We start from the raw sequence: 23853 nt of genomic DNA on the forward strand, positions 1-23853 counted from the left end.
AACTCGGGGCGGTGGGCCCCCGCGAGAAGTACCCACACACGCTGCTCTCTCAGTGGAGGATGCCCGAAGGAGCCGGCCCCCTAGAGCCAGTTGCTCCCGGCTGGTCGGGCCGGCCGGGGGACCCGTCGCTGATTGGCTGCGCCGCTGGGCGGAAGTGATGCTACTGTCACTGGCTTCTCGGGCTCCCGGGAAGCCGTGAGTTTCCGCAAGGAGGCGGCGGCAGCAGCTGCGGCCAGGCGGGTGAGTTGAGAACTCGGTGGGGGCGGGGCATTGGAAGTCCGGGTGGCCTAGAACAGGGGGGCAGCCGGTGTCTGAGGACGAGGGAGCCGCACAGAGGGCGCCTTCAGTCCCGGCGTGGGGGAGCCCAGGGAGACGGGGCCACGGAGTCTTGGATCCAGGATAGTGTGGGTCCTCCGAGGAGAGGGGCACATTGCACGGGGCAGTCGAGGCCAGGGAGGGGGAAATCAATGAAACTGACCCCGGTACGCAGCCTGGTTTCTAGGAACAGGTGTAGAGGTTGCGAGGAGGACAGTCTCTTGGGAGCAGAATCTTGGACTCTGGGCTGTCCGTATCATTCCTCTTCTCTCTTGGCACCTCAGAGCTGTAAAGACACGCCTAGCAGTTGGGTGAAGTTTGAGATCTACTTTCAGAGGGTATTTAAGTTTCCTTACCCAGAAGCCTAGGGTGAGGGCTGGGGTGGGGTTAACGTACCGCTCTGCCAGAGGGACTGGAGGATGTAGTGGTCAGGTTTCTCCTCTCTTCCGGAAATCTATGGGCTCTACTGAGATTGAAGGAGCCTGCCTAGTTGGGTCACTATCAGGCTATCTAACAAGATTTTTGTATGCACACTGGGAAGGACACCTGAATATCTTGGGACAGTCGACGCTGCTGGAGCGCAGGGAGGAATTTGCCCGGGAACCTCAGAGGAAAAGAGAGAAGGAGATATGTAGATTTGGGGAGGGAAATGTTAGGTGGCGGAAGTCCCCTTCTCCCTTTCCAAAGAGACTTCGGTAAAATACCCATGTTTATGTAATGTTTTGAGACTAATCCATTTGCATATTTGTGTGGGTACTAAGCCCTACCTCAAGGTGACCCCCCTACACCCCACCCCCGTAGAGAGCAGATGCTTCTGAAGCCCAGCCACCAATAGGGACACACATGTTCTGTCACCCATTCACCTGTCTCTGTCCCCACAGTTGCCCACCAGTTCTCATTTGGCCCTTCTGTCAAACCATGGGTGGCAGTCCCAGGTTTAGAGCTTGAGCCCTCACTTCTCAGCCAACTTGCTGAGCTAGTGACTAAGAGTAGCCCTTTAGTGCTGCTTTCCAATCACCCCTTCTCCCCAGGGTGTCCACTTGCCTCTTACGCCTGTTCAGTTTTGTTTGCATGCTCGGGTTTTCCCCATTTCACCCGCCTCCCGCCTACTCTTACTTCCCCTGGCATCCACAGGTACAGAAATCAGGAAGTTAGCTACTACCCCCTGGACTTCTAGGAAGCAGTACCACCTACTTTTTCAAGAGGGGTTTTTGCTAAGAGTTCAAGCCCTCTTCTAGGCATCTAGGAAAAAAAGAAAAGACTATGGCCTGACGTTTAGGTCGAGAAGTACGGTTTCTGGATTATATACTGATCTGGCCTTACTGGACCAGTTCGGTTCTAGTCTGTGACCTATTTGGGATTCCTGGAAATGATACTTAATCACTTGCAGTTTCTTTGATCACGGATCCTAGAGTTCATGGCCAGCCTCTGCTTGCTCCACTGGGTTTGGGAGGACACCATTTCTTGTTTTCTTGGGGCCTACAGGTCTGCAATCTGTGCCTGGAGTCACCACTGCTCACAGCGAAAGGGATGCCTTTTCTCCGTTTGCACAAAATGAGCGTGAGGTGGTTAGCCAGACCAGGAGCTCAGCCTCACTCAGGGTCCAGGTGGGAACGGGGCCCCACTGCGGGGAGTTAGCCCTCAGGACAAGGGGACCAAGACGTCAGCTGGGGAAAGATTTCTGTTGCCTCTAAAGAAGGGAGGAGGGTCTCTTCTAAAGAACGGTCATGACTCTGCCAGGAATTTGCAGGAGTCCTATGACCTCTGAGCCCTTTTCATGGCAACAGTGGGAAAGAGCAGCAGGGTGCCTGTTAGCAACTAGACATCCTGCTTGATCATCTAGTGATAATCATGTCACTGAGGGACCCCCCGGGGTTCGTGCTGGCCCACGCTGCCCCTGGGGGCTTATCCCTGTTGGTCAGAGATAACTGTGAATAACAGGAGAGGATCACATGTTTAATGATTTAAAAGGCATGGCTTAGGGATTTCCAGGTGTGCCGTGTTATCACGTTCTTACCTCTGGTGTCCTTTCTCTTTGTCTGCAGCCTACTGCTCTGATGCCCAAGGGGAGGCAGAAAGTGCCACACTCAGATGCCCCCCTGGGCCCCAGGCCCATTTGCCTCTGCCTGGAGCTAGCCGGGCTCTTCCTACTGCTTCCCTGGGTGATGGGCCTGGTGGGGGCAGGTGGGCCTGGGGCCCGGGGTCCGGAGGGGCTGAGCTGGGCGGTGCGTGTGGACAGCCCAGAAGGCGAAAGGGAAGAACAGTCGCTGGAGCAGCGGGCAGATGCCCTGGCCCAGGCGGCAGGGCTGGTGAATGCAGGACGCATCGGGGAGCTCCAGGGGCACTACCTCTTGGTCCAGCCAGCAGGGCACCAGCAGGCCCCGCAGGTGGAGGCCATCCGGCAGCAGGTGGAGGCCGTGTTGGCCAGGCACGAAGCCGTGCGCTGGCACTCAGAGCAGAGGCTGCTCAAGCGGACCAAGCGCAGCGTCCACTTCAATGACCCCAAATACCCGCAGCAGTGGCACCTGGTGAGTCCAGCCCTGCAGCTTCGGGCCTCAGATGCTGGGCGGGGGGTACCCCGTGCCTTAGTGGCCTCTTGTCTGTGTTACTCTTCAGTGTTCCCCATCCTTTGCCTGAGGAGACATTTCTGTGGGCTTCCACAGTGGGCTTCGTCCTCGGGCTGCACCTTCCCTGTGCTCATATCCAGAGAGCCGGCGGACTGCAGTGGCAGGGCGTGGGCCCTGGGACCAGGCTGCCTGGGCCGCCTGCCACTGACTAGCGTGTACCTTTGGGTGCACTGTTTAGCCTCTCTGTGCCTCACTTTCCCTTTCTGTCAAATGGAGATTGTAATGGTTATGGTTATGGTTAAGTGAACTAAGGTACTTGTGCCCACATGGGAAACGCTTTACAAGAGTTAACTAGTAACGTTATATTATACGGTGTTAATATAATGTGTATCATATGGCCTATGAATTATATTGTCCAACCCTTGACCCTAGCCACCTTCTCACCCTTATTGCCCATGAGTGATGCCAGGCTTTCCTGGAGACCTCGGCTGTGGCAAAGCTCTCACGTGTCCCTCCTTAGCTCTGTCCCCACCTACCCTTATTGGTCTACAACCTCTCTCTGGCCCCTTGACGGCGGCCAAGAGTGCACAGGGGCTGCTCGCTGTAACTTGTCTCTCCGTGGGCTATGCTGTGTGTCACTGGATTCCCAGGGCTCAGAGAACAGTTCCTGACCCTGTCTCTCCTGCAGAATAACCGGCGGAGCCCCGGCAGGGACATCAACGTGACGGGTGTATGGGAGCGCAATGTAACCGGGCAAGGGGTGACCGTGGTGGTCGTGGACGACGGTGTGGAGCACACCATCCAGGACATCGCACCCAACTATGTGAGTGGCACTGGAACGACCCGTCCCATCCCACTGCCGGGCCTTATCTGATTCTTGATGTTCCCTCAGGCCTGTCCCCTTTCCTAGAGGTCATTGGGCCAAATGAAAGGGCCTGGAAGGTGGGATGGTGTTCTTCATCTACTCCTTTTCCGCAGCCAGCCTTCCAGCCTGGTAGCTGAGACACTGGACGTGGCTCCAGCTCGGCAAGGGAGACACTTCCTGGTTCCTGCTGCCACTCCCTGCCCTGGGGAGTAAGGAGTGGCCCCTGCGGGCAGCTTCCCTCTCTGCACAAATTCCTTAAAGCCCGACTTTTAGGTAGCCCCAAACCTCTTTTATCCCAGGCTTCCCACACCATGGAAGCGGCTCCTAGGCACATCTATAATGGCCAAGAGAGAAATTTCCCAAGAGCTGCAGCGCTTCTCAGTTTTGCCTCAAGGTGTCCTGTCCTCATATCTCACAGCCCGTGTGGTTTGCAGAGATGGGCCCACAGGGCTGGCTTAGAGCCCCCAAATCCCAGTTCCCCTCTCTCCCTGAGCTCCAAGACCTGACCCCTTGTAAACCAGCGAGTGGCCACATGCCCCGCCCGTCCCCCCCACCTTGTTTTAGAGCCCCGAGGGCAGCTATGACCTCAACTCTAACGACCCTGACCCCATGCCCCACCCGGATGTGGAGAATGGCAACCACCACGGCACGAGGTGTGCAGGAGAGATCGCTGCCGTGCCCAACAACAGCTTCTGTGCCGTGGGAGTGGCGTATGGGAGCCGCATAGCAGGTACCTCCAGTCCAGCCTCGGTACATTCCTCCTGTGACAGCTGTCCATCCTCTGTCCCTCCCCCATGAATTCCAACCCGACTTTATTTCACTTTCAACACACAGCAGAAAGCAAAGGTTAAGCTTATGAATAGGTGTCTGCAGGACTTATCAGTTCATTGATTTTTTTCAATGCACTGTGTTTCCAACATGTTTTTAGCAGTGAACCCCACTGTATAAAACAGCTGAAAGTATGAAGTGCTCTGGATGGGAGATGGAGGCCCAGGCCCCACCTACGCAGACGACTCTTCCCTTTTTCTGATCATGGTTACGCCCTGTCAATGCTCAGCTCACTGTGATGATAACTCCTTATACTCATCCATGCTGTATTTGTATTTTAATGGTTTACCAAGTGCCTCCTGGTCTGCCCTTCCTCCGTGACCCCCGTGTGTCTGTGGAGGCCCCTCTCCCTTCTCCCAGCTCTCCCGTTCCCAGCCCTTCTGATGGTCACCGTCTGCTCTCCAACCTTTCAGGAGAGCGGAACAGCTCTGGCCCCCGCTGGGGTGGTACTGCGGCTCCTCTGCCTCTCGGTCTTTGTCCACTGAGGCAGGTGAAGGGGATGAATGGGGACACGCTGTCCGCGTGATTCCTCATAAATGCTTGGGACCTGCATTTCCGAGGTTGGAATAGATTGGCTGTATTCCTCTTACACTCCAGCAGAGGTCAGCAGCCCTCTCTGCGAATGAGGCTACAGAGGGAGCCAGAAACCTTCAGGGCCCAAGTCCCTTCTGAAAACTCCATTCCGCCCTATGTGGTCACCAGGATGTGACCCACCCCATTTTATTGGGTGAGATTAGGCATCCGTGAGAGGAGTAATGCTGATGAGTACCATCTGTTGAATACCCTCTGTGTGTCGAGCACCACTGCAGTGTTTGACATGATTGAGGATGCACAGAAGAAGGGGACCTTGGATTCCCTACGTTCTAGGCTCTGCATCTTCCCACCGGACCCCAGGATCCTTAAAGTCTAAGATTTAGCATTATGTTAAAAAATATTTCCGGACAGGTACATGCACATGGTATAAAAATTCAAAAGACCCAAGAGCACTTAGAGGAAAAGTAAGTCTCCACAGGGGGCCCCCCAGCACCCAGCTCCCCGTCTAGGGGACCAGCTTTATTGAGGAGCCGGTATGGCCTTCACCGCCTAGGTATCCGGGTACTGGATGGACCCCTGACAGACAGCATGGAGGCTGTGGCGTTCAACAAGCACTATCAGATCAATGACATCTACAGTTGCAGGTGAGGCAGAGCCAGGAACAAGGTGAGGGGGCCAGAGGCTCGGGCCCTGGGCGAATCCTCCAACCAAAGAACAGCAGGATGGGCTGACTCGGGCAGGTCCCAGCAGGGCTCTCCCCACTGGGTTCAGCCTGTAAGTCCACTGCCCTCATTTCTCCAGACCCCCAGCGTCTGGGTTCTCAGTCTTAAGCCCCTTGTCACCCCAGTAATCAGGTTGCCACACGAGGAGTGCTCCATCCTGCCTCGTGTTTATCTGTTTATCAAACTCAGAAGGCTCTGGAAGAAATTGGGCATTCCTTTCCAACCACAGCAGAGCTGGACACCCAGCACCACCCCCCAGAAACACACCTGCAGCTCCAGGTTACGGTTATGGCGGGGAGGGGGTGTTTGATAAGGAGGGGCTGAGGCTGGGCTGCCCCCCAGCACTGATGGTACCTGCTCTTCCCCAAGTACCTGCTCTTCTCCTGTAAATGCATGGCATTATCCACACGGACATTTCCTTTCAGAGAAAGAATGGAGAACTCCTCAGACCCGAGAGCTTTCCCAGATACTCCCTTCGCTGGTGCTCTGCCATCAAGCCTAGCGTTAGATCCCTAGGTCCCATCCATCTCTACCACTCTGTACTCCCTGGGGACCTGAGAAAGGGTTTTTAGGGTCAGGTTAAAGTAGTCCTAAACTGGGAAAGTTTCCAAGGACAAGAAGAACTTTAGCACGTACTTCTGTTTTCCACTTCGGAGTGAGGGCTGGACCTTTGACCCCTGTGTCCTTTCATCGTGGGAGTCCGGAGCTGGAGCCCTTGGGAGGAGAGGAAGGGCCCGGGCGGAGGGACGGCTGGCTGAGCCTGGGGGGCCTGGGTGGGCAGCCACAGCCTGGCTCTGGCTCTTCCCACTGGGTGTCTCTCAACAGCTGGGGACCAGATGACGATGGAAAGACGGTGGACGGTCCCCATCAGCTTGGGAAGGTAACTGGGGACCGCGTGGAGACTTGGGAGACCTAGGACCCCCTCTTCATTCCGTTCCTGGAACTGCTCCCGCCCCACCCCCATTTGCAGGGCCAGACCTACCATGTAGCCCGGGCACCTCCTTTGGGAAGAGCGCTCCTGACCTGGGGTTGGGGGAGTGTGGAGGATGTTCTTAGAGAGAAATGGAGCAGTGCTTTGAGATTGTTTCGCTCTGGTTGCGTGCTTGGCTCCCCATTTCTGGCCCTACCCTCTCTGATAAGCAGAGCCCGTGCACCATACAGTTGTTCCACTAACAGCCTCTTCACCTTGAGTCCATCTTTAAATCTGTTTCTCCCATGTCCAGTGCCCTTGGCTTTTTTTCTTTTCCTTCTAGAAGGGGAGGAAAGAGTGAGCGGCATGGAGGTTGGGGTCTTCCTATGAACTCCTCAACTGACCTGGACGTTTTGCCCCTCAGGCTGCCCTGCAACACGGGGTGATCGCTGGCCGCCAGGGCTTTGGGAGCATCTTCGTGGTAGCCAGTGGCAATGGGGGCCAGCACAACGACAACTGCAACTACGATGGCTATGCCAACTCCATCTATACAGTCACCATAGGTAGTGGCCTGGTGGCCCCGAGTGTGCATGTGTGCTCACGCCTGTGTGTGTGTGAGAGAGAGAGACACCCAGTCGTGACGGGACCGTGTATGTGGGTGTGCCCCCAGCTTCCATGGGTCTGTCTAAAAGTGTATGCATGATCTGCTCTTCTCTTCAGGCTCTGATAGTTAGGAGGGACTAGCCCTGCTCTCGGAGGATGTCAGGACTTCCTTAGAAGTCATACCCCGGAGCACTTTCCACCCATCATCGGGGATACCAAGCCCACCCCCCGCCTCCACTCCCCACAGCTGCTTAGGCCTCTGCTTTGGCCTCTCTTCCATGGGTCCCTTCGCTCCTGCTTGAAGCCTTCCCTGACCCCCAAATGCCCTTTGCCTGTGCTCCCTCCCATAGCATTTAGCATCCCGGTTGTTTTCATTTACTTACCCGACCTCCTCCCTGACTATGGGCTCCTTGAGATCAGGTCTGTGCCCTTCTCCCATGGCCCCCATGCCTCACACAGTGTGCGACTTACGGTAGGTAATTGATAAATGTTGAGGAAAATGCATGTGCGAATGGATGAGTAGGTATTGAGGTGGAACGCCCCCCAGATGCACCCTGGAGCCTGTTGAAAGAATGGTCTTAGGGCGCAGAATACCCTCTGCCATTTGAGGCTGCCTGTCCTGGTGAGGAGTGTGGGTACTTGAAGGACTTGGACCACTGAGATCATTTTTTAAACTCAGGACAACCCCCCAGGTGATAACTCAGAGATGACTCTGGTGTTATCAGGCCCTTATCTCTGCTCCCATTTCCCCTACTCTGTCCCCAGGTGCTGTGGACGAGGAGGGACGGATGCCTTTCTACGCAGAGGAGTGTGCCTCCACGCTGGCGGTCACCTTCAGCGGTGGGGACAAGATGCTCCGGAGCATCGTAAGCGCCCCCCGCCGGGCCCTCGGGTTCCTCTTCCCTAGCAGATCTGTGTCCCTAAGGGTCTGCCCCTGTTGGAAGAATGGGGCTGAGGACTCTAAATATATCTGTGTAAAGGGGTTTTATCTTTAAAATTTTAACTTACAAATATGCATGTTATCATAGGAATCACATTGATTAAGTATCACATTGATTGAAACGTCTTCCTTTGGTAGAACATGGTCTTTGGCTAAATTTCTGTGGCCTTTATAAAAAAAGGATCATCATTCCACTGCTATGCAGCCCTTATGTAAATACTGTGAGCTCTGTTCCTGTTCATCCTTGGGAGTAAAGCTAGTGGTTGTCGGCACGGAATGGGCGGGAAAAGGAGTCAGGAATGTCTCAGTCAGCCCGAGAGACAGCTCTTTCCTTGGAGCTGGAGCTGGAGCCACAGCAAACAAGAGGTCGGAGCAAGGGAGTGGAGTTTCTCAAGCTGTGGAAACCTGTGAAAGAATTCAGGGTTCCGTGCCTACACCCAGCTGGCCGAGCTTCATCCCGTCATCCTAGAGCTCCCTGCCAGTCCCCAGTGCCCCGAACAGAGGGATACGGGGACAAGGGGCTCTCGGGGCAGAGCTGGGCTGCAGCCAGGTGGTGTCACATTTCTCCAGCGGCTCTGGGTTGGGAGCGCTCTCCAGGGCCGCTGGGAATTAGGCTGCTTCCTCTGGGTCACATTCACTTTCCCAGAGACTGAAATTCTGTTTTGCCACTAAATGACTTTGGTCAGCACAGTGTTTTAAGGCTCAGGGCCCGGTGACCCCAGCCCCTTTCCCCACCCCGAGAGAAGAAAAAAGGGAGCTGACTAAAGTAAGTGGGCAGGAGGCTTCGCTCAGCAGGCGGGGGTCTGGGTGCGGAGGGCACCACCCACGCCCACCCCAGGCCAGGCTGGGTTGGGAGGACGAGCAGGAACATCCTGGCAGAACTCTCGGGAACCCGCTCGACCCGGCCCCAGCGAGGGACCGCGAAGGCTGCCGAGCACAATGGTTCCTCTTACTGTGCGCCGCCTGCCTTTCTCCTCCTGACGCAGCTCCGCATCTCACCCCCACCCCTACCACGTTCCATCTGAGCTATAAATTGTCCGGAAATGAAAAGAGAGTTTGTTTAGCCAGGCTCCCATCTTTGGGACGCTCTTGCCTTGGAAACCAGTTGCCAGTTTCTGTTCAATGACCAGCTCGGTGGGGCTGCCTTCCTGAGGGCGGGCACGGAGGTACAGGCTGCCCGCCGTCTGCTGCCCGGCCCTTTCCAGTGGCTGCCTGGGGCTCCTGCCACAGGCAAGTTCACAGGCCTCACAGCTACACACTAGACTGTCACTGTGAGGCTGTTTCCGTAGCAGGAAAAAATCAACCTGCTCCCTGGCACAGACCAGGCTTTCCACCCTCACTGAGACTTCCACTTGGAGAGTTTTTGCCTCCTCTTCCATGCACACGAAGACTGAGTGAAAATGACATGTCTTGGCAGCCTCTGTAACAGCTGGAAGGCGAGCAGTGAGTACAGTGGAGAAAGGGCAGCTCTTGGGAGAAGTTAGCACCTTGGTATCTGACCCAGGAGAGAAGCTTGGAAGAAGATTTTCTGGTCTTAGCGTGGGCACCGCGTGCCAGATCCGGAGGGCCCTGGCCTGGAGCAGGTTTAGGCAGGGCCCCCTCGGCTAAACACTCTGTGGCTCCAGGGTGGATTAGAGCATGAAAAGAACTGGATGCCAGACAGATGCTGTATCTCCCTGACCCCCGCTCTCACCTCCCACCTCAGGACCACAGGTGGAAAAGGGGGGACTCGTGGAAACCACCCGAGGCGCCAGGCCCAGAGCAGGGAGGCAGGGAGGCCTGTGGATCGCCCCGGGCCAGGGTGGGCAGGGGGTGTAGATGCTACACCCATGCTGAGCCCACGGGTGGACGAGGGGACAGCTTCCTCCCCCTGGGAACACGCTCCCTTTGTTCGCACGGATGTCACTCCAGGCCCTGTCGCTGAGCCGCCAAGTTGGATTTCCTCGACCGGTGCCGTCACTGCTGTCCCCGCTCCAGCTGGGGCCCAGGAGCTCCCGGCCACTTCCTCTGTCTCCAAGGGCTGCGGGGTCTGGAGGGGCGGGGCTGGGGTTGGGTGGAGGATTTGGGAAGGGGTCACCAGAGGAGCCGGAATCAGGAAACCATCCTCTGCACGTGAGGCCTCTCCCCTCTCTCCAGCTCCTTTCCGCCCCCTCCCCCACAGTAACCAGACCCCCAGAGTAACTTTTTAATTCTTCTCAACTCTCCAGAGATTTCTCTTGTTAGGCAAAGAAGGAGGAAGAACCTCCATCATCCCGACCTGCTAGACATTCAGCTCTCGCAATGGAAGGGCCCCCGGAGGCTCGTGCTGAGGCCCAGCCCCGCACCCCTCCCTCCACAGCACCTGGGAACAGTCCCTAACCCAGTCCCCGTCCTCTCCATTCCGCTTCCCAGGTGACCACAGACTGGGACCTTCAGAAGGGCACAGGCTGCACCGAGGGCCACACGGGGACCTCAGCCGCGGCCCCTCTGGCAGCCGGCATGATAGCCCTGATGCTGCAGGTGCGGCCCTGCCTCACGTGGCGTGACGTCCAGCACATCATCGTCTTCACAGCCACCCAGGTGAGATCCTCGCAGGTGGACAAATGGCCTGGCCCAGCCCACGTCAGACTTTCGGTCCCAAGGACTTGGAGGTTTCAGGAGGCTTCAGGTTCTAGGTGTCCCAGACGTTGGGTGCCAAATCCCGTCCAGAGTTGCATGTGCACGGAACAAGTGTGGGGACCCCATCAAGACCACAGACCTAAATTCACTCGCACCTGTTCTGCGGCTGCCCTTTTACCTGCAAAGGAGAGCTCCGGCTGGGCTCCTGACTCGAGCCTGTGGCTCCTGGCTCCCTCTCTAGAAACAGGCCATTGGGCTGGTGACATCACAGGCCTTTGCCCTTTTGTCCCAGCTTTCCTTGGGAAATCCATTCCTAGCAGCCTTGGTGGGAGAGTCTGGACTGGATCAGCTAGCAGGGCGAGCAGGGAAACTTAAAATCCGAGAGACTAACCGGGACCCCTGTCCTCTCAGTATGAGGATCGCCGCGCGGACTGGATCACCAACGAGGCCGGCTTTAGCCACAGCCACCAGCACGGGTTCGGCCTGCTCAATGCTTGGAGACTCGTGAACGCGGCCAAGGTGAATAGGTGTCCTGCGTGGAATGACGAAGGAGGTGGGGAGAATGCCTAAGACACTGCCTGGCACATCGTAGGTGTTAATAAATGCTCGTTCATCTGAGACCCCTTTTACAAGTGAAGAAGCAGGCTCAACACTATAATTAAAGTTTCTAAACTGTCGGTGGAGAGTAAATGGGACCTGAGTATCGTTTGGAGCCCTCAGGGTGCTCTGCCCCTCATCTGCTGTCCTGGACACAGCATTTCCTTGCTTTGGTGCCATAGGGAGCAGTCCAGGTGGTCCGCAGGAGCCTCGGGAGCGAAGGAAGGTGGTGAGGAAGGGGGAAATCAAAAGAGCAGTGCCCTAGGGGCCAAGTAGATGAGAGTGGGTGTGTGGGGTCCATCTTGTTTGTTCATTCGCCGTCCCCCCTTCCTTTCATAGATCTGGACGTCTGTCCCTTACTTAGCTTCCTACGTCAGCCCCGTGTTGAAAGAGAACAAGGCTATCCCACTGTCCGCCCGCCCCCTGGAGGTCCTGTGGAATGGTAAGCAGTCAGCAGAAAGGGGGTTAATCGTGGGCCTGAGGTTTGGGGCGGGGTGATGGAGAAGCTAAACTCATCCTCCCTGCCGGATCCTACCCCCTTCCTGTAGGAGCTGAGCTCCAGCCAAACCTGTGGAGTTTTCTTTGACCATTTTAGGACATGTTGCTGCTTCTGAGTTGGCTGGCCCCCCGGGTGCTTAAACGAGACCTTTCTCCTGAGTTACTGGTGGTGGAAAGGACTGCCGAGCAAGCGATTAGGAAGGCTGGTGGGAGGGCTGGGACTGGGACCTGGGAGACAAGGCACGAGTTGAAAGACTTTCCTTTGACTTCCATGCTAGGAACGTGCCAGACGATCCTCTGCAACCCGGTGGCCTTTGGCTGGAATGAGGGAGTTGAGAATGTCTTCCTTTGATTCTCAGGCTTGTCTAGTACAGAGAGAGTCAGCTGGGGCCTGTAGGGGGAGGACAGAGGAGTCCCCAGAGGGCTCCCTAGACTGTGGTGGCCCTCCCTCTGCCCACGCGTCCATCACACCTGGGGCCGCTAGGACTCTCTGAAGGGGTGAGGGCCGTGTGTTGTCAGTCAGAGATGTCGTCTTACGTTGAGCACAGAGGTTGAGCCCCTTCCCAGAGAAGAGGGCAGCTGGATTGGGACACTTGAGCAAGAGGATCTTCTGTCTGCAGATTTCCCGGACTTCCCACTGGGGAGTTTTCCTCACCTCCAGTTCCTTGGGGATTTTTTTCCTCAAGGATTTTTGACAGGCAGAGTTATTCCCTAATTTTTGTGAAGATTGAAGCGTGTCATGCTTTGTACACAAATGGAACTGTTTTCGCATTTCCCATCCTCCTAGGAAGTGTTCAAACCACAACAGTGGCAAAAGGAGGAATGGCCAAAGATGGGAGCATGGAGGGGAGGTGGAGACGGCATCCCTGGGGTGGAGGTTTCACTGGGAATAGTCCTGTTGTCTCTCTCCCTAACCATGTCCAGCACTTGCCCAGTTTCCCCTCTACGTGGAAGGAAATCCATGGGCCCAGTTCATTGCATTTTCCGTAAAAGGAATGCTGTCTTGGAAAGGGCATAAAGCGTCAGCCAAGGCAGAGAAGTGCAGGAACGTTCCCAGGAATGCGGTTCAGTAGGAACCTCGGGGCTTCGCACGTGCATGTCTTGGGGACAGTATGTCTTTTCACTTGCACCTCCCATCCAGGGCTGCTAACCCGCAATCGCATCCCTCAGATGAGGGGGTCGACTTAGGGTCCTTCCCAGCTTCATCATCTTCTGCTTCCCACTAACCAGGGATGTTCCCCAGCGTGTCTAACAAACTTCCCTCGGTATAGAGGCATCTGGCACCTGCTCGTTTGTCACTAGGAAGCAAGAGAAAGAAGGACAGGTTGTCCTGGGCAGAGGAGAGTGGGAGGTGGGGTAGTGGGGAGAGAAGGACGGAGAGAAGGGAGGGGAAGACCCGGCGAGTTTTGCCAATGGAGCCCTTCGTTGGTTTGGAGGGCAGCAAGCGGACTGCCGATCTTCAAGATCAGCAAAGGTGTCTTCCCCTCTGTCGTGACCCCATTCACCCCTGAGCAGACAGAACTGAAGGTTCACGCTTGTGGGCGTGCTTGGAGGCTGCAGAAAGTCCAGTTCACATAGAGCTGAGCATAGTCCCGGACAGTTAGTAAACCTCTTTCCCTATAGCCAAGGAACAGTCTTTCCCACCAAGACCTGGGTGAGTCAGTGTCCAAGGGCTGGAAGGTGAACTTTTTTGTAAGGTAGAAGGAACTGAACATCCCTGAGATGGAAAAGGGGTGCAATACCACTAAGACTCTGGAGCAGTGGTGTCCAAGAGAACTTTCTACAATGATGAAAATGTTCTCTATCTGTGCTGTGCAATTCATGTGAGGTTATTGAAGATTTTAAATGTGGCTCGTGTGGCTGAGGAACTAAGTTTGTGTGTTATTGTAATTGAATTTAAATAGCCACATGTGGCTGGTGGCCACCTTCTTGGGCAGGGCAGCTCTAGAGCAAGACAGGAGGAGGATGTAGGGGGAAGGGGATTGGCGCCCCTTGGTTCCTTTAGCTCTGACTCTGGGTCTGAAATCTCTACCAGAGGGTGAGAGGGAGGGCGGGGTTTGGGAGGAGTATCCAAAACACAAGGGAGCCTGTGTGTATTTACAGAAGATTCCCGAACACCACTTGCAATTACCCTTTTATCCTTGTTTACAGCCAGTGCTGGTTCCCCCTCTGGCCATGCTTGAGTCCTGTTCCTTCCTGGCTCTGAATCTTCCTCTCCTGCCCAGTCTTTCTCTCCCCACTGATTCCTCCTCCTGCCTTCAAACACCCTCCGAGCATCTGTTAGGAAACACTTTTAAGTCTCTGCCCCCCTCCAACCAGTAACCTTTTCAAATGAATTAACCAAAGCAATTGCTCGCCTTTATCACACCCTCTCCACCACTGAAGACTTACTCCATCACTCACAGCGCCCCTCTCCTGCTCAGACCAGGGGCCAGCTCAGAGCCCATCCTTCTCAGCCCTCTTGTTCTCTGACTGGACTAACGAGACCTGTGTGGCAGCCTCCCTCTTCCTGCGGCTGCAGTGACCTCCTTTGCTCCATGGCCCTCTTCTGGCTTCTCTGCCCAAGGAACTTGGTTTTTCTGTTCGCTCTCCTCACTACTCCCAAACCAAGAGTGCCTTCTACGACTCATTCCATGTTCTTGACCCTCCCTCTACGTTTTCTCCCTCGACGGCACAGCTGTGTTTATGGCTTCCGCTGCCACCTCTCCACAAATGATTCCTAGATCAACATCTCTTATTCTGATCCCTAACCAGTGAGAGGGGTAGAGATTTTTCTGGCTTCCGCAAGATTATGGGCAAATAAATCCCTGGGATCTTCGGGGTGGGATGGGGCGGGGGGAGGGCGGTTGAAAAAGACCCCAGCTTGCCAAAGGCAAAATAATATGATCATCATCAACTAAGATTTGAGTGTTTAGGTGCCAAGCACTGGCTTAAGGATTAACTCACTTAATTCTAATAAAACAGTTCTCGTGTTGCCACATGGCTGGCCACCCAAGTCGCTGAACACCCCAATAAGGAAATGCATGTAACGTGCCACTGCGTACACATGCTAACACAGACAAGCACTCGCGGGGCTCTTTTTGGATTCCATTCTGTTCTGTCGTGCTCTATAACGTGTCATTTACTCTCCGTTAGGCCCTTATCTTCCATGTTAACACTCTCCTTCAACTATGCCAGGAATATTTTCCTCCATCTTTCTATACCTAAATCGCTGTGTGCTGTTGGACATCCCATCAGTACTTTACGTTTAAAATGTACAGCATCTTAGATTTCATTATCACCTATCGACAGCCAGCTTACTTTCCAAGTTTCTCTCATTTCTGTCTGTGCCATCACCATTCCCTAGGCTCCCAAACTTGAAACTCGGGAGTTTTCAATCCCACTGTATCCCTTGCCTCTCCCTAGGTCTTCCTCCAGCCCTCAGAATTTTGTCTTTCACTTATTTCTCTGAAATGTCTCTTGATTGATTGACTCATTCATTCTACAAGTATGTGAGACCTACCTCATCCCAGGCACTGTACTAAGTTCTAGGGATTCAGAGATAAGACACGATTCCTGCGCTCAGAGAGCTGCTCCCAGTCTGGTAGGAAAGACAGTCCCTCCTGCAGGTAGAGCGCAGTGTTACAAGCACTGCAGTGGAGATGGCGCAGGTGCCTCTTGCCACCAGGGAAGACACAGGAGGGTTCTCAAAGCAACTGAGATTGACCTGAGTCCCACCAGGTAAGCTAGCCGGGGGAAGAGGCGAGGAAAGGGACATCCAGGCAGCAGGGGCAACACGTGCAGAGTCGACGGTATCTTCAGGGAGCGCAAGTCACGTGGTGTGGCTGGAGCGTGGCTCCTGACTGGCAGAGGAAGACTGGAAACTCAGGTGGTAGGGCCACATGGAACTGTGTCTGCCATGGTAAGGAGTTTGGCCTTTATCTTGAAGTTTGTGGGGAGCCTTCGAGGTCAATTATCACCAATTGATGTTAGCAGTAAGGGAGAAGGAGAGCAGTTAGAGAGATTCCCGAGGCTTTACCTTTTAGAGATACATGGGAAATCTTCACTAATGAAAGGATATGATGCCTGGCGATTCTGTCAAAAGAATCTGGGGAGGGGCTTCCCTGGTGGCGCAGTGGTTGAGAGTCCGCCTGCCGATACAGGGGACACGGGTTTGTGCCCCGGTCCGGGAGGATCCCACGTGCCGCAGAGCGGCTGGGCCCGTGAGCCATGGCCGCTGAGCCTGCGCGTCCGGAGCCTGTGCTCCGCAATGGGAGAGGCCACAACGGGGAGAGGCCCGCGTACCACAAAAAAAAAAAAAAAGAGAATCTGGGGAGGGGAGAAGTGGGGATCATCGATGAAACGAGATTGGCCATATATATTGGTAGTTATTGAAGTGAGGTATTGAGAACATCTGTTTTCTCCATTTATATAGGTCTGAAACTTTCTATAGTAAAAATTTATATATAAAGGTGTACGTATACAGATGTACGTCTATATACACGCACCTGTATATGTGAAGATTTCTGAATTTTTAGCTGGAGTCGTTGATTAGATGGTGGCGCCGTCACATGAGATTAAGAACCCAGGAGGAAGAAGAGGTTTGGGCAAGGACTATGGAGTGTGAAGAGCTGAGGAAGAGAATTTGGGCTCTGCTGTGTTTGAGGCTTCTATGCAGCATCTAAAGGTTGTATTCAGAAAGCAGTTGAATAAATAAGTTTGAAAGTCTAGACTGGAGATAATGGTTTGGGAGTCACCCGCATAAAAATGGAAGAGAAAGGTCTGGGAAAGAAGGAGATCACTAGGGTTGGGGGTAGACAAGGATAAAAGAGGACCTAGGACACAGGCTGACATTAAGGGGGTGGACAGAGGAAAGGGGCCTCAGAAGAAGACTGAGAAGAGATGCCTGAGGTTGGAAAAAAAACAGGAGGATGGTGTCACTGGAATCTAGGGTAGTTCTGATGGGAGTGGGCAAGCGGGCAAGGACTGAGGGTCATTGGTGACCTTAAGAAGAATACTTTGGGACTTCCTTGGCAGTCCAGTGGTTAGGACTCCGTGCTTCCACTGCCAAGAGTACTTTGTTTCAGTCTGTTCATGGGGGCAAAAGCTAGACTGCGGTGGGTTGAAAAATTCGTGGGGACAGAAGAAGATTCCTGGTTAAAGACGGTGAATTGAACACGTGCTTTTATCTCTGCTTACTCCCAAAACCTCACCAAAGTGAGAATAAAGGAATAAAAGTGGTATAAGCACAAGGACAAAGAGAATGAGAGGCGAGACCACAGCAAAGGAGAGATTGCAGCACATTTTTGGAAGACGGAAAACGAGTGGAGAAGTGGGCAGGGCTAAGAAAGTTGCAAACCAAATACCTGTAAGGGTGAACCTAGGCAACAGGCTCGTTTCATGCCTCAGAATCCCCAAAGGCTCAGGACTCGGAGGCCCCATGCACTACAGAAGGCAGAGATGAGGTGTGAGAGTAAAACGAGAGATCAATTAAAAGGTAGACTCCCAGGTGTCTTCTCCCATCCTTAGCAGCCTTATCCGGGCAGGAGTTGGGAATTTTATTCTCCAGAGCCCGGGGCCCCAGGTACAGCAGAAAATAAGAGACAGAGAGTGTACCTTAAAATGATAAACCATGGAGACTTCCCTGGTGGCACAGTGGTTAAGAATCCGCCTGCCAATGCAGGGGACACGGGTTCGATCCCTGGTCCAGGAAGATCCCACATGCCGTGGAGCAACTAAGCCCGTGTGCCACAACTACTGAGCCTGTGCTCTAAAGCCTGCTTGCCACAACTACTGAAACCCGTGCACCTAGAGCCTGTGTGCCTAGAACCCGTGCTCCGCAACAAAGAGAAGCCACCGCAATGAGAAGCCCGCGCACTGCAGCGAAGAGTAGTCCCCGCTCACCGCAACTAGAGAAAAGCCCGCACACAGCAACGAAGACACAATGCGGCCAAAAATAAAAAGTAAACAAAATTTTTAAAAAAATGATAAACCATGAACTATGACGGGGACACGTTACAGATAAACTAATTCTCATAGCTAGTAAATGGCAGAGCTGGGATTTGAACCCAGGCTGGGTGGCTCCAGAGCCCATGCCATTAGCACCAGCAGGCACAAGAGTTGAGAAAGGGTTTATTTCACCGGCAGTGACAGCACAGAGTCCTAACCACTGAACAGCCAGGGAATTCCCCGCTCTTTCTTCTTTGCTCAGTTATCCACGCTCACATCGGCTTACCCTTAGAATCAAGCATTTTAGCTGGGCTTCCTGTCACCTGTTTCTTCTTCCTACTCTGATTCAGCCCACTCACAGCTGTTGAGAGTAACCTTCCTTTAGCACTTTTTTTTTTAAAACTCTGTCCTTGCTCGATAATCTCTAATAGCTCTCAGTTGCTTGTTTAAAATAAAAATTTTAAAGCCCTTCCCATGCTAGGTCCCCTGCCCATACTTTCATATTCTCTCTGAGCTTCTTCATCTGTGAAATGGGGGTGCTGCTCTCTGCTTTGCCTGTCGGCATGAATTAATGAAAGGAAAGTTGCTTTGCAAAGAATCATTTCTCATTGCAGCCTAATTTCTTAATATTCCCCAACTGAGTCTTCCACTTCAGTAGTTTGGTGGGGTTTTTTTGTTTGTTTGGGGGTTTTTTGACTTTTTATTTTGAAATAATTGTAGATTCACAGGAGGTTGCAAAGAAATGTTCAGGGAAGTCCTGTGCACCCTTCTCCTGATGTGAAATGTCTTAATTCTAGGACAATAGCAAAACCAAGAAAATGATATTGGTCCAATGCAGAGCACTTATTCAGATTTCACCAGTTAGACTCATATTTCTGTGTGTGTGTGTGTGTGTGTGTGTGTGTCCGTAATTTTACCACATGTATAGCCTTGTGTAATCACCACCACAGCCAATATCCAGAACCACTGCATCCCAAGACTCCTCAGTGCCACCCCTTTATGGCCACACCCATCCCCTCTGTACCATCCCTAGCACCTGGCAACCACTAATCTGTTCTCCATCGCTACAGTTATGTTATTCATGAATATTACGTAAATGAAATCACACACTGTGTATCCTTTTTTTTTTAACATTTTTTTTATATTTATTTATTTATGGCTGTGTTGGCTCTTTGTTTCTGTGCGAGGGCTTCCTCCAGTTGTGGCAAGCGGGGGCCTCTCACCATCGCGGCCTCTCTTGTTGCAGAGCACAGGCTCCAGACGCGCAGGCTCAGTAATTGTGGCTCACGGGGCTAGTTGCTCCGCGGCATGTGGGATCCTCCCAGACCAGGGCTCGAACCCGTGTCCCCTGCATTGGCAGGCGGATTCTCAACCACTGCGCCACCAGGGAAGCCCCTGTGTATCCTTTCGATATTGGCTTTTTTTCATTCAGCACAATTTCCTTGAAATTTTTTCACTTCAGTAGTTTTTTTTCTTAATTTGTATTTCCTTCAGTATGAAACTTGTTCATGTCCACCTCTGCCTTTCTACATGCCATTTCTCCTTCTAGAATACCCTCTACCAACACTCCACCAATCGTATTCACTTCCTCCCTCTGAGTGTGTCTCACGGCTGCCTAAACCCATCTGACTCATCTCTGTTCTAGCATCAGTTATGTAGACCGCATTGCATATCATTTTCCACTTGCACATAGAAGGCGGAGACCATGTCCAACTTTTCTCTCTATTCCCAGCAGCTAGCACAGTGCCTGAAATGTAGGAGGTACTCAGTAAATTATTTTTTGGGTGAACGAATGTCGGAAATTGCTCCGTTTGGTTCTTCCATTGTGTCCTGGGTATGTGTTGTCCTCCCAACTGGACTCTAAACTCGATTGTAAACTTGAAAGCAGCAACTGCGTTCCATTTACTAGTGTACATGAGGTTCAGTCAGGGTTGCCAAAGATATTTGTATGTGTCTTCCATGAGTATGTTCCTTTGTCTGTTGGGGTGAAGTGAGGGCATAAGCGTTTGTGGGGCTGGTTTCCCAGCTGCCCAGCCTGACTTCCCACAGTCAGCAGGATGGACCTGGAAATGTCGGGGCTGAAGACCCTGGAGCACGTGGCCGTGACAGTCTCCATCACTCATCCACGACGTGGCAGCTTGGAACTGAAGCTGTTTTGCCCCAGTGGCATGATGTCCCTTATTGGCACCCCCCGCAGCTTGGACTCGTACGTACACGTGCCCTCACCTGAGCTCTCTCTGCGACAAGGGCCTTTTCCAGGAAAAGATATGGGAGGAGTGGACACTGGCACTGCCCTAAGCTACCGTGGCACTGGCTTTATTACCTTCTTTGTTCAAGTGCTTACAATGTGCTCAGCACTGCACTTGAAATATAGTTTCTTTTCTTTTTTCATCTTTATTAGAGTATAATTGCTTTACAATGGTGTGTTCGTTTCTGCTTTATAACAAAGTGAATCAGTTATACATATACATATGTTCCCATATCTCTTCCCTCTTGCATCTCCCTCCCTCCCACCCTCCCTATCCCACCCCTCTAGGTCACAAGTTTCTTTAATCCTAGTAAGGACCATGCAGTGTAGACTTTGTAACCCTTTACAAATGAGGAAACAAGTCACAGAGCTAGTTAAGTGCCTGAGAGAATAGCAGTAAGCCTAGACCTATGGGACTCCCAAGCCCGTGTTCTCTCCACGTTTGCTTTTTCCACTACACTACGTTGACACAGGTCCCTCAGCCCCTGAGATCCCAGGGGCAAGGGCCAGCACTTGAGGGCCCTCCATGGCACCCTCCCGATGACTGTAGCTCAGACAACAACTGCTACTACAGTAAGAAAATGCTTTTGGGCAAAGGGGTCAGTTCCCTGCTCCATGCCTTCCTCTGTCTCCTCTGTTCTTGCCCCAGGGACCCCAATGGCTTCAATGATTGGACCTTCTCCACTGTGCGGTGCTGGGGGGAAAGAGCGAAAGGGACCTACAGACTCGTCGTCAGGGATGTAGGTAAGCCTGCCTGCCCCCCACCAGGGCCCTGCCTTTCGTGATTGTCATCTGGTCCCTCTGGATCTCAGAGTCCCCACAGAAATTGTCCCAGGTGGAATACATAGGGTTGCCATCGGACCAAGAGGGTAGATGCCAAGACGTAAGCCCCACCCAAAAAAATGGGCATTGATACCTAGAACTGTTAATTTATACTACCTCTCATGTTCCTTGGAGAAGTGACTGATCCATTTTTCCTCAGGATAGCAACAAAAATTCCTTGTTGAAACCACATTTCAAGTTCTTTCTCATATAACCATCCTCTGGCCAGCCCTGGTAGGCAGGTAAGGGCAGGACTAATTTTCACCGTTTTTTTTTTTTTAAACTGAGGCCCACGCAGAGGTTTGAAGTGACTTGTGTGAGGTCACACAGTATCTCAGTGAGGACTGGAAATTGAACCCAACCCTCCCAACTTCCAGCCAAGTTAGGTGTTCATCACCAGACTGGTGGTTTTCAAACCTTCCTTTAATTTAGCTGGACTTTTTTTTTTTTTTCTTCCCAAGAAAAATCCCAGCTGAAACCCCGAAATATGTATGTATGAAAGAGGCAAAACTTCTCCACTTGGGAGTGCCACCTTTCACCTCCGCCTTTCCATTCCTAAGGGCACCCCGAGAGGCACGTCTGCAGTACCCTGGGGTCAGTGGGACACAGGTAGACAACTACTGTGGCCGCTCATGTGGTCTGAGTCCCTCTGGGTGGCGGGGTGGGCAGGGCCTCTGCTGTCTGTGTGGCCAACAGCGGGGCGTGGCTCACGGACCACCCTGCTTGCGGCTCTAGGAGATGAGACGTCCCAGCCTGGCATCCTCCGGCAATGGCAGCTGACCCTATATGGCTCTGTGTGGAGTCCAGAAGACATCAGGGACAGACAAAGGTAGGTGTAGACACATGTGTCAGAGGGAGGGGGACTCACGGGGTCAGGGAGAAGGCCACTTAGGGAGTGCCACCTCCCTGGGAACCCACAGCGTGGCCCTCCCCTGTTTGCTGTGGGGCTTCCGTCTGTCTGGCTGTGAGGTGGGCGGATGGGCGAGGCAGGCGGTAGAGGAACCAAGCTGAGTAGGGCATCCTCGTCTCCTTTCTTCTCCACAGGTTACTAGAAAGTGCCATGAGTGGGAAATACCTGCACGATGGCTTCACGCTGCCCTGCCCTCCCGGGCTGAAAATCCCAGAGGAAGATGGTTATACCATCACCCCGAACACCCTCAAGGTACGAGGGCCAAAACCCAAGCTGCAGGCAGGCAGGAATGTCCTGAGGGATGTGGTCCTTGGTGGGAGACTCAAGGTGACTTGGGGAGTGAGGGGTTGGGAAGACCTAGGTCCCCACTCTACAGGCTAACTCTCCAGGGCATTCCTTGTGTGGGGGGAACAGGGGGAGTGGTTTGGGGTGGGAGAGGCAGCCCCTAGGAAGAGAGAGAGTTTCTGAGCCCATTGTTCTGGGAAACCACCCTTACACAGGTGTCTGACTTTCCCCCAGACCCTGGTGCTGATAGGCTGTTTCGCCGTCTTCTGGACCATTTACTACATGCTGGAAGTGTACTTGAGCCAGAGGAATGTGGCCTCTCACCCAGTCTGTAGGAGTGGACCCCGCCACCGGCCCCAGCGCAGCCGAACAGCCAAGGAGGAGGGGACAGAACTGGAATCAGTGCCCCTTTGCAGCAGCCAGGATCCAGGTGGAGTGGGGATGGAGAGCGAGGGCCCTCCTGCCACCTCCGGGCTCCACACCCCAGACCTGCTGGATCAAGGGGACTGGAGCCTGTCCCAGAGCAGGAGTGCCCTGGACTGCCCTCAGCACCTGCCCCCAGACCTGCTGCAGGCGAAGGAGGCGCAGATTTGCTGACCTTGGGCCTGACAGCCAACGTGGGAGAGGCTCTAACTTCCTAAGACTGGGGAAGCTTGGAAAGCGGCTCCGCAGGCCCGGGAGCTCTGGGGAGAAGGCAGCCCCGACGCTTCCACCTGGGACCAGGGGCCTAAAGAGCGCCTCTGGCTAAAGACCACACTCAGGGAGGGCAAGGGCCTTCGGAAGGTACAAGCGGAGCCAGATTACAGTCTCGCAACAGCCATGGAACCTTCCTCCAACCCAACGGGAGTTTTTGGTGAGAAGGTCCCGGACAAGGGATTGGGGCCCCTGCTGGGCAGGTCTCCATCCTTGTTTCTCCAGGGCAAGCCAGTGGTGTCGGGCACAGGGACCCTCACCCACACATGGCCAGAAGAGCATCTCAGCAGAATCATCACTGGGGTCACTTGGGAAGAGGGCTTAGGGGTGGAGGCTGGGAAGAGCCCCAGACACGCCTGTCCTTTTAACGACCCAGGGGCCAGAAACAGCAGACTTTTCCTCTCTCCCCCTCACCTTCCAGCCTAAGCCTTGGACCTTGGCATATGGGCACGGCAGTCAACCCTCAGCTCGGCACACGTGCCCTGGAAGCAGCGGCCTCCATTAGCCCTGATCAGAAGCCAACCTTGAACACACCCCTGACCCCCTCACCATCACGCCCACCCTTCATCCTGAAGGATCGGTACAACGCACCTGGCAGGGCTGGGGCACATCCTGGGGGAGTCTGTGGCAGGACTGGGACAGGTGTCGGATCAGTCACTGGCCCTGCAGCCCTGCGACCACCCGTCTTCCTCTGCAAAGTGCTCAGGGAAATGGCCGTGCCTGCCGGAGGCCAGCCATCTGCCTGGCAGGCTGCGACTCTTCCTCCCATTCTTGGCCTCCTCCCCTCTTCTGAGCTAGTTGGTCGATTTGAATTTTTTTTTTTTTTTTAACGCTTAAGATTTGGTTTTCTCTTTTCACAGCAACATTTTGTTGAATTTTTTCTGCACAGCTTTTCCAAAATAAAAACCTTCCTCACAGTTCTGCTCCTTCCCATCTCCTTTCTGCCGCCTCCCCAAAGCTAATGCAAGTCTCCAAGTTGCTGCTCGTTCC

At 53.6% G+C, this 23853-nt stretch overlaps 1 protein-coding gene across 1 annotated transcript; it reads left to right on the top strand.

Moving 5' to 3' along the window:
- Window positions 1–200: 200 nt before the first annotated feature.
- PCSK7 (proprotein convertase subtilisin/kexin type 7) lies at window positions 201–23780 on the top strand. The gene is made up of 17 exons (XM_082659770.1): window positions 201–240; window positions 1801–1922; window positions 2361–2843; window positions 3571–3705; window positions 4312–4477; window positions 5663–5753; window positions 6657–6711; window positions 7166–7304; window positions 8110–8210; window positions 10676–10843; window positions 11294–11401; window positions 11819–11921; window positions 19955–20111; window positions 20803–20897; window positions 21711–21804; window positions 22020–22137; window positions 22405–23780. The coding sequence occupies exons 3-17, from the start codon at window positions 2373–2375 to the stop codon at window positions 22765–22767; spliced, it is 2364 nt and encodes a 787-aa protein (XP_082515896.1). The 5' UTR covers window positions 201–240; window positions 1801–1922; window positions 2361–2372; the 3' UTR covers window positions 22768–23780.
- The last annotated feature ends 73 nt before the right edge of the window (window positions 23781–23853 follow it).

The sequence above is a fragment of the Grampus griseus genome (assembly GCF_964374135.1).
Source record: "Grampus griseus genome assembly, chromosome: 8".
Taxonomy (NCBI): domain Eukaryota; kingdom Metazoa; phylum Chordata; class Mammalia; order Artiodactyla; family Delphinidae; genus Grampus; species Grampus griseus.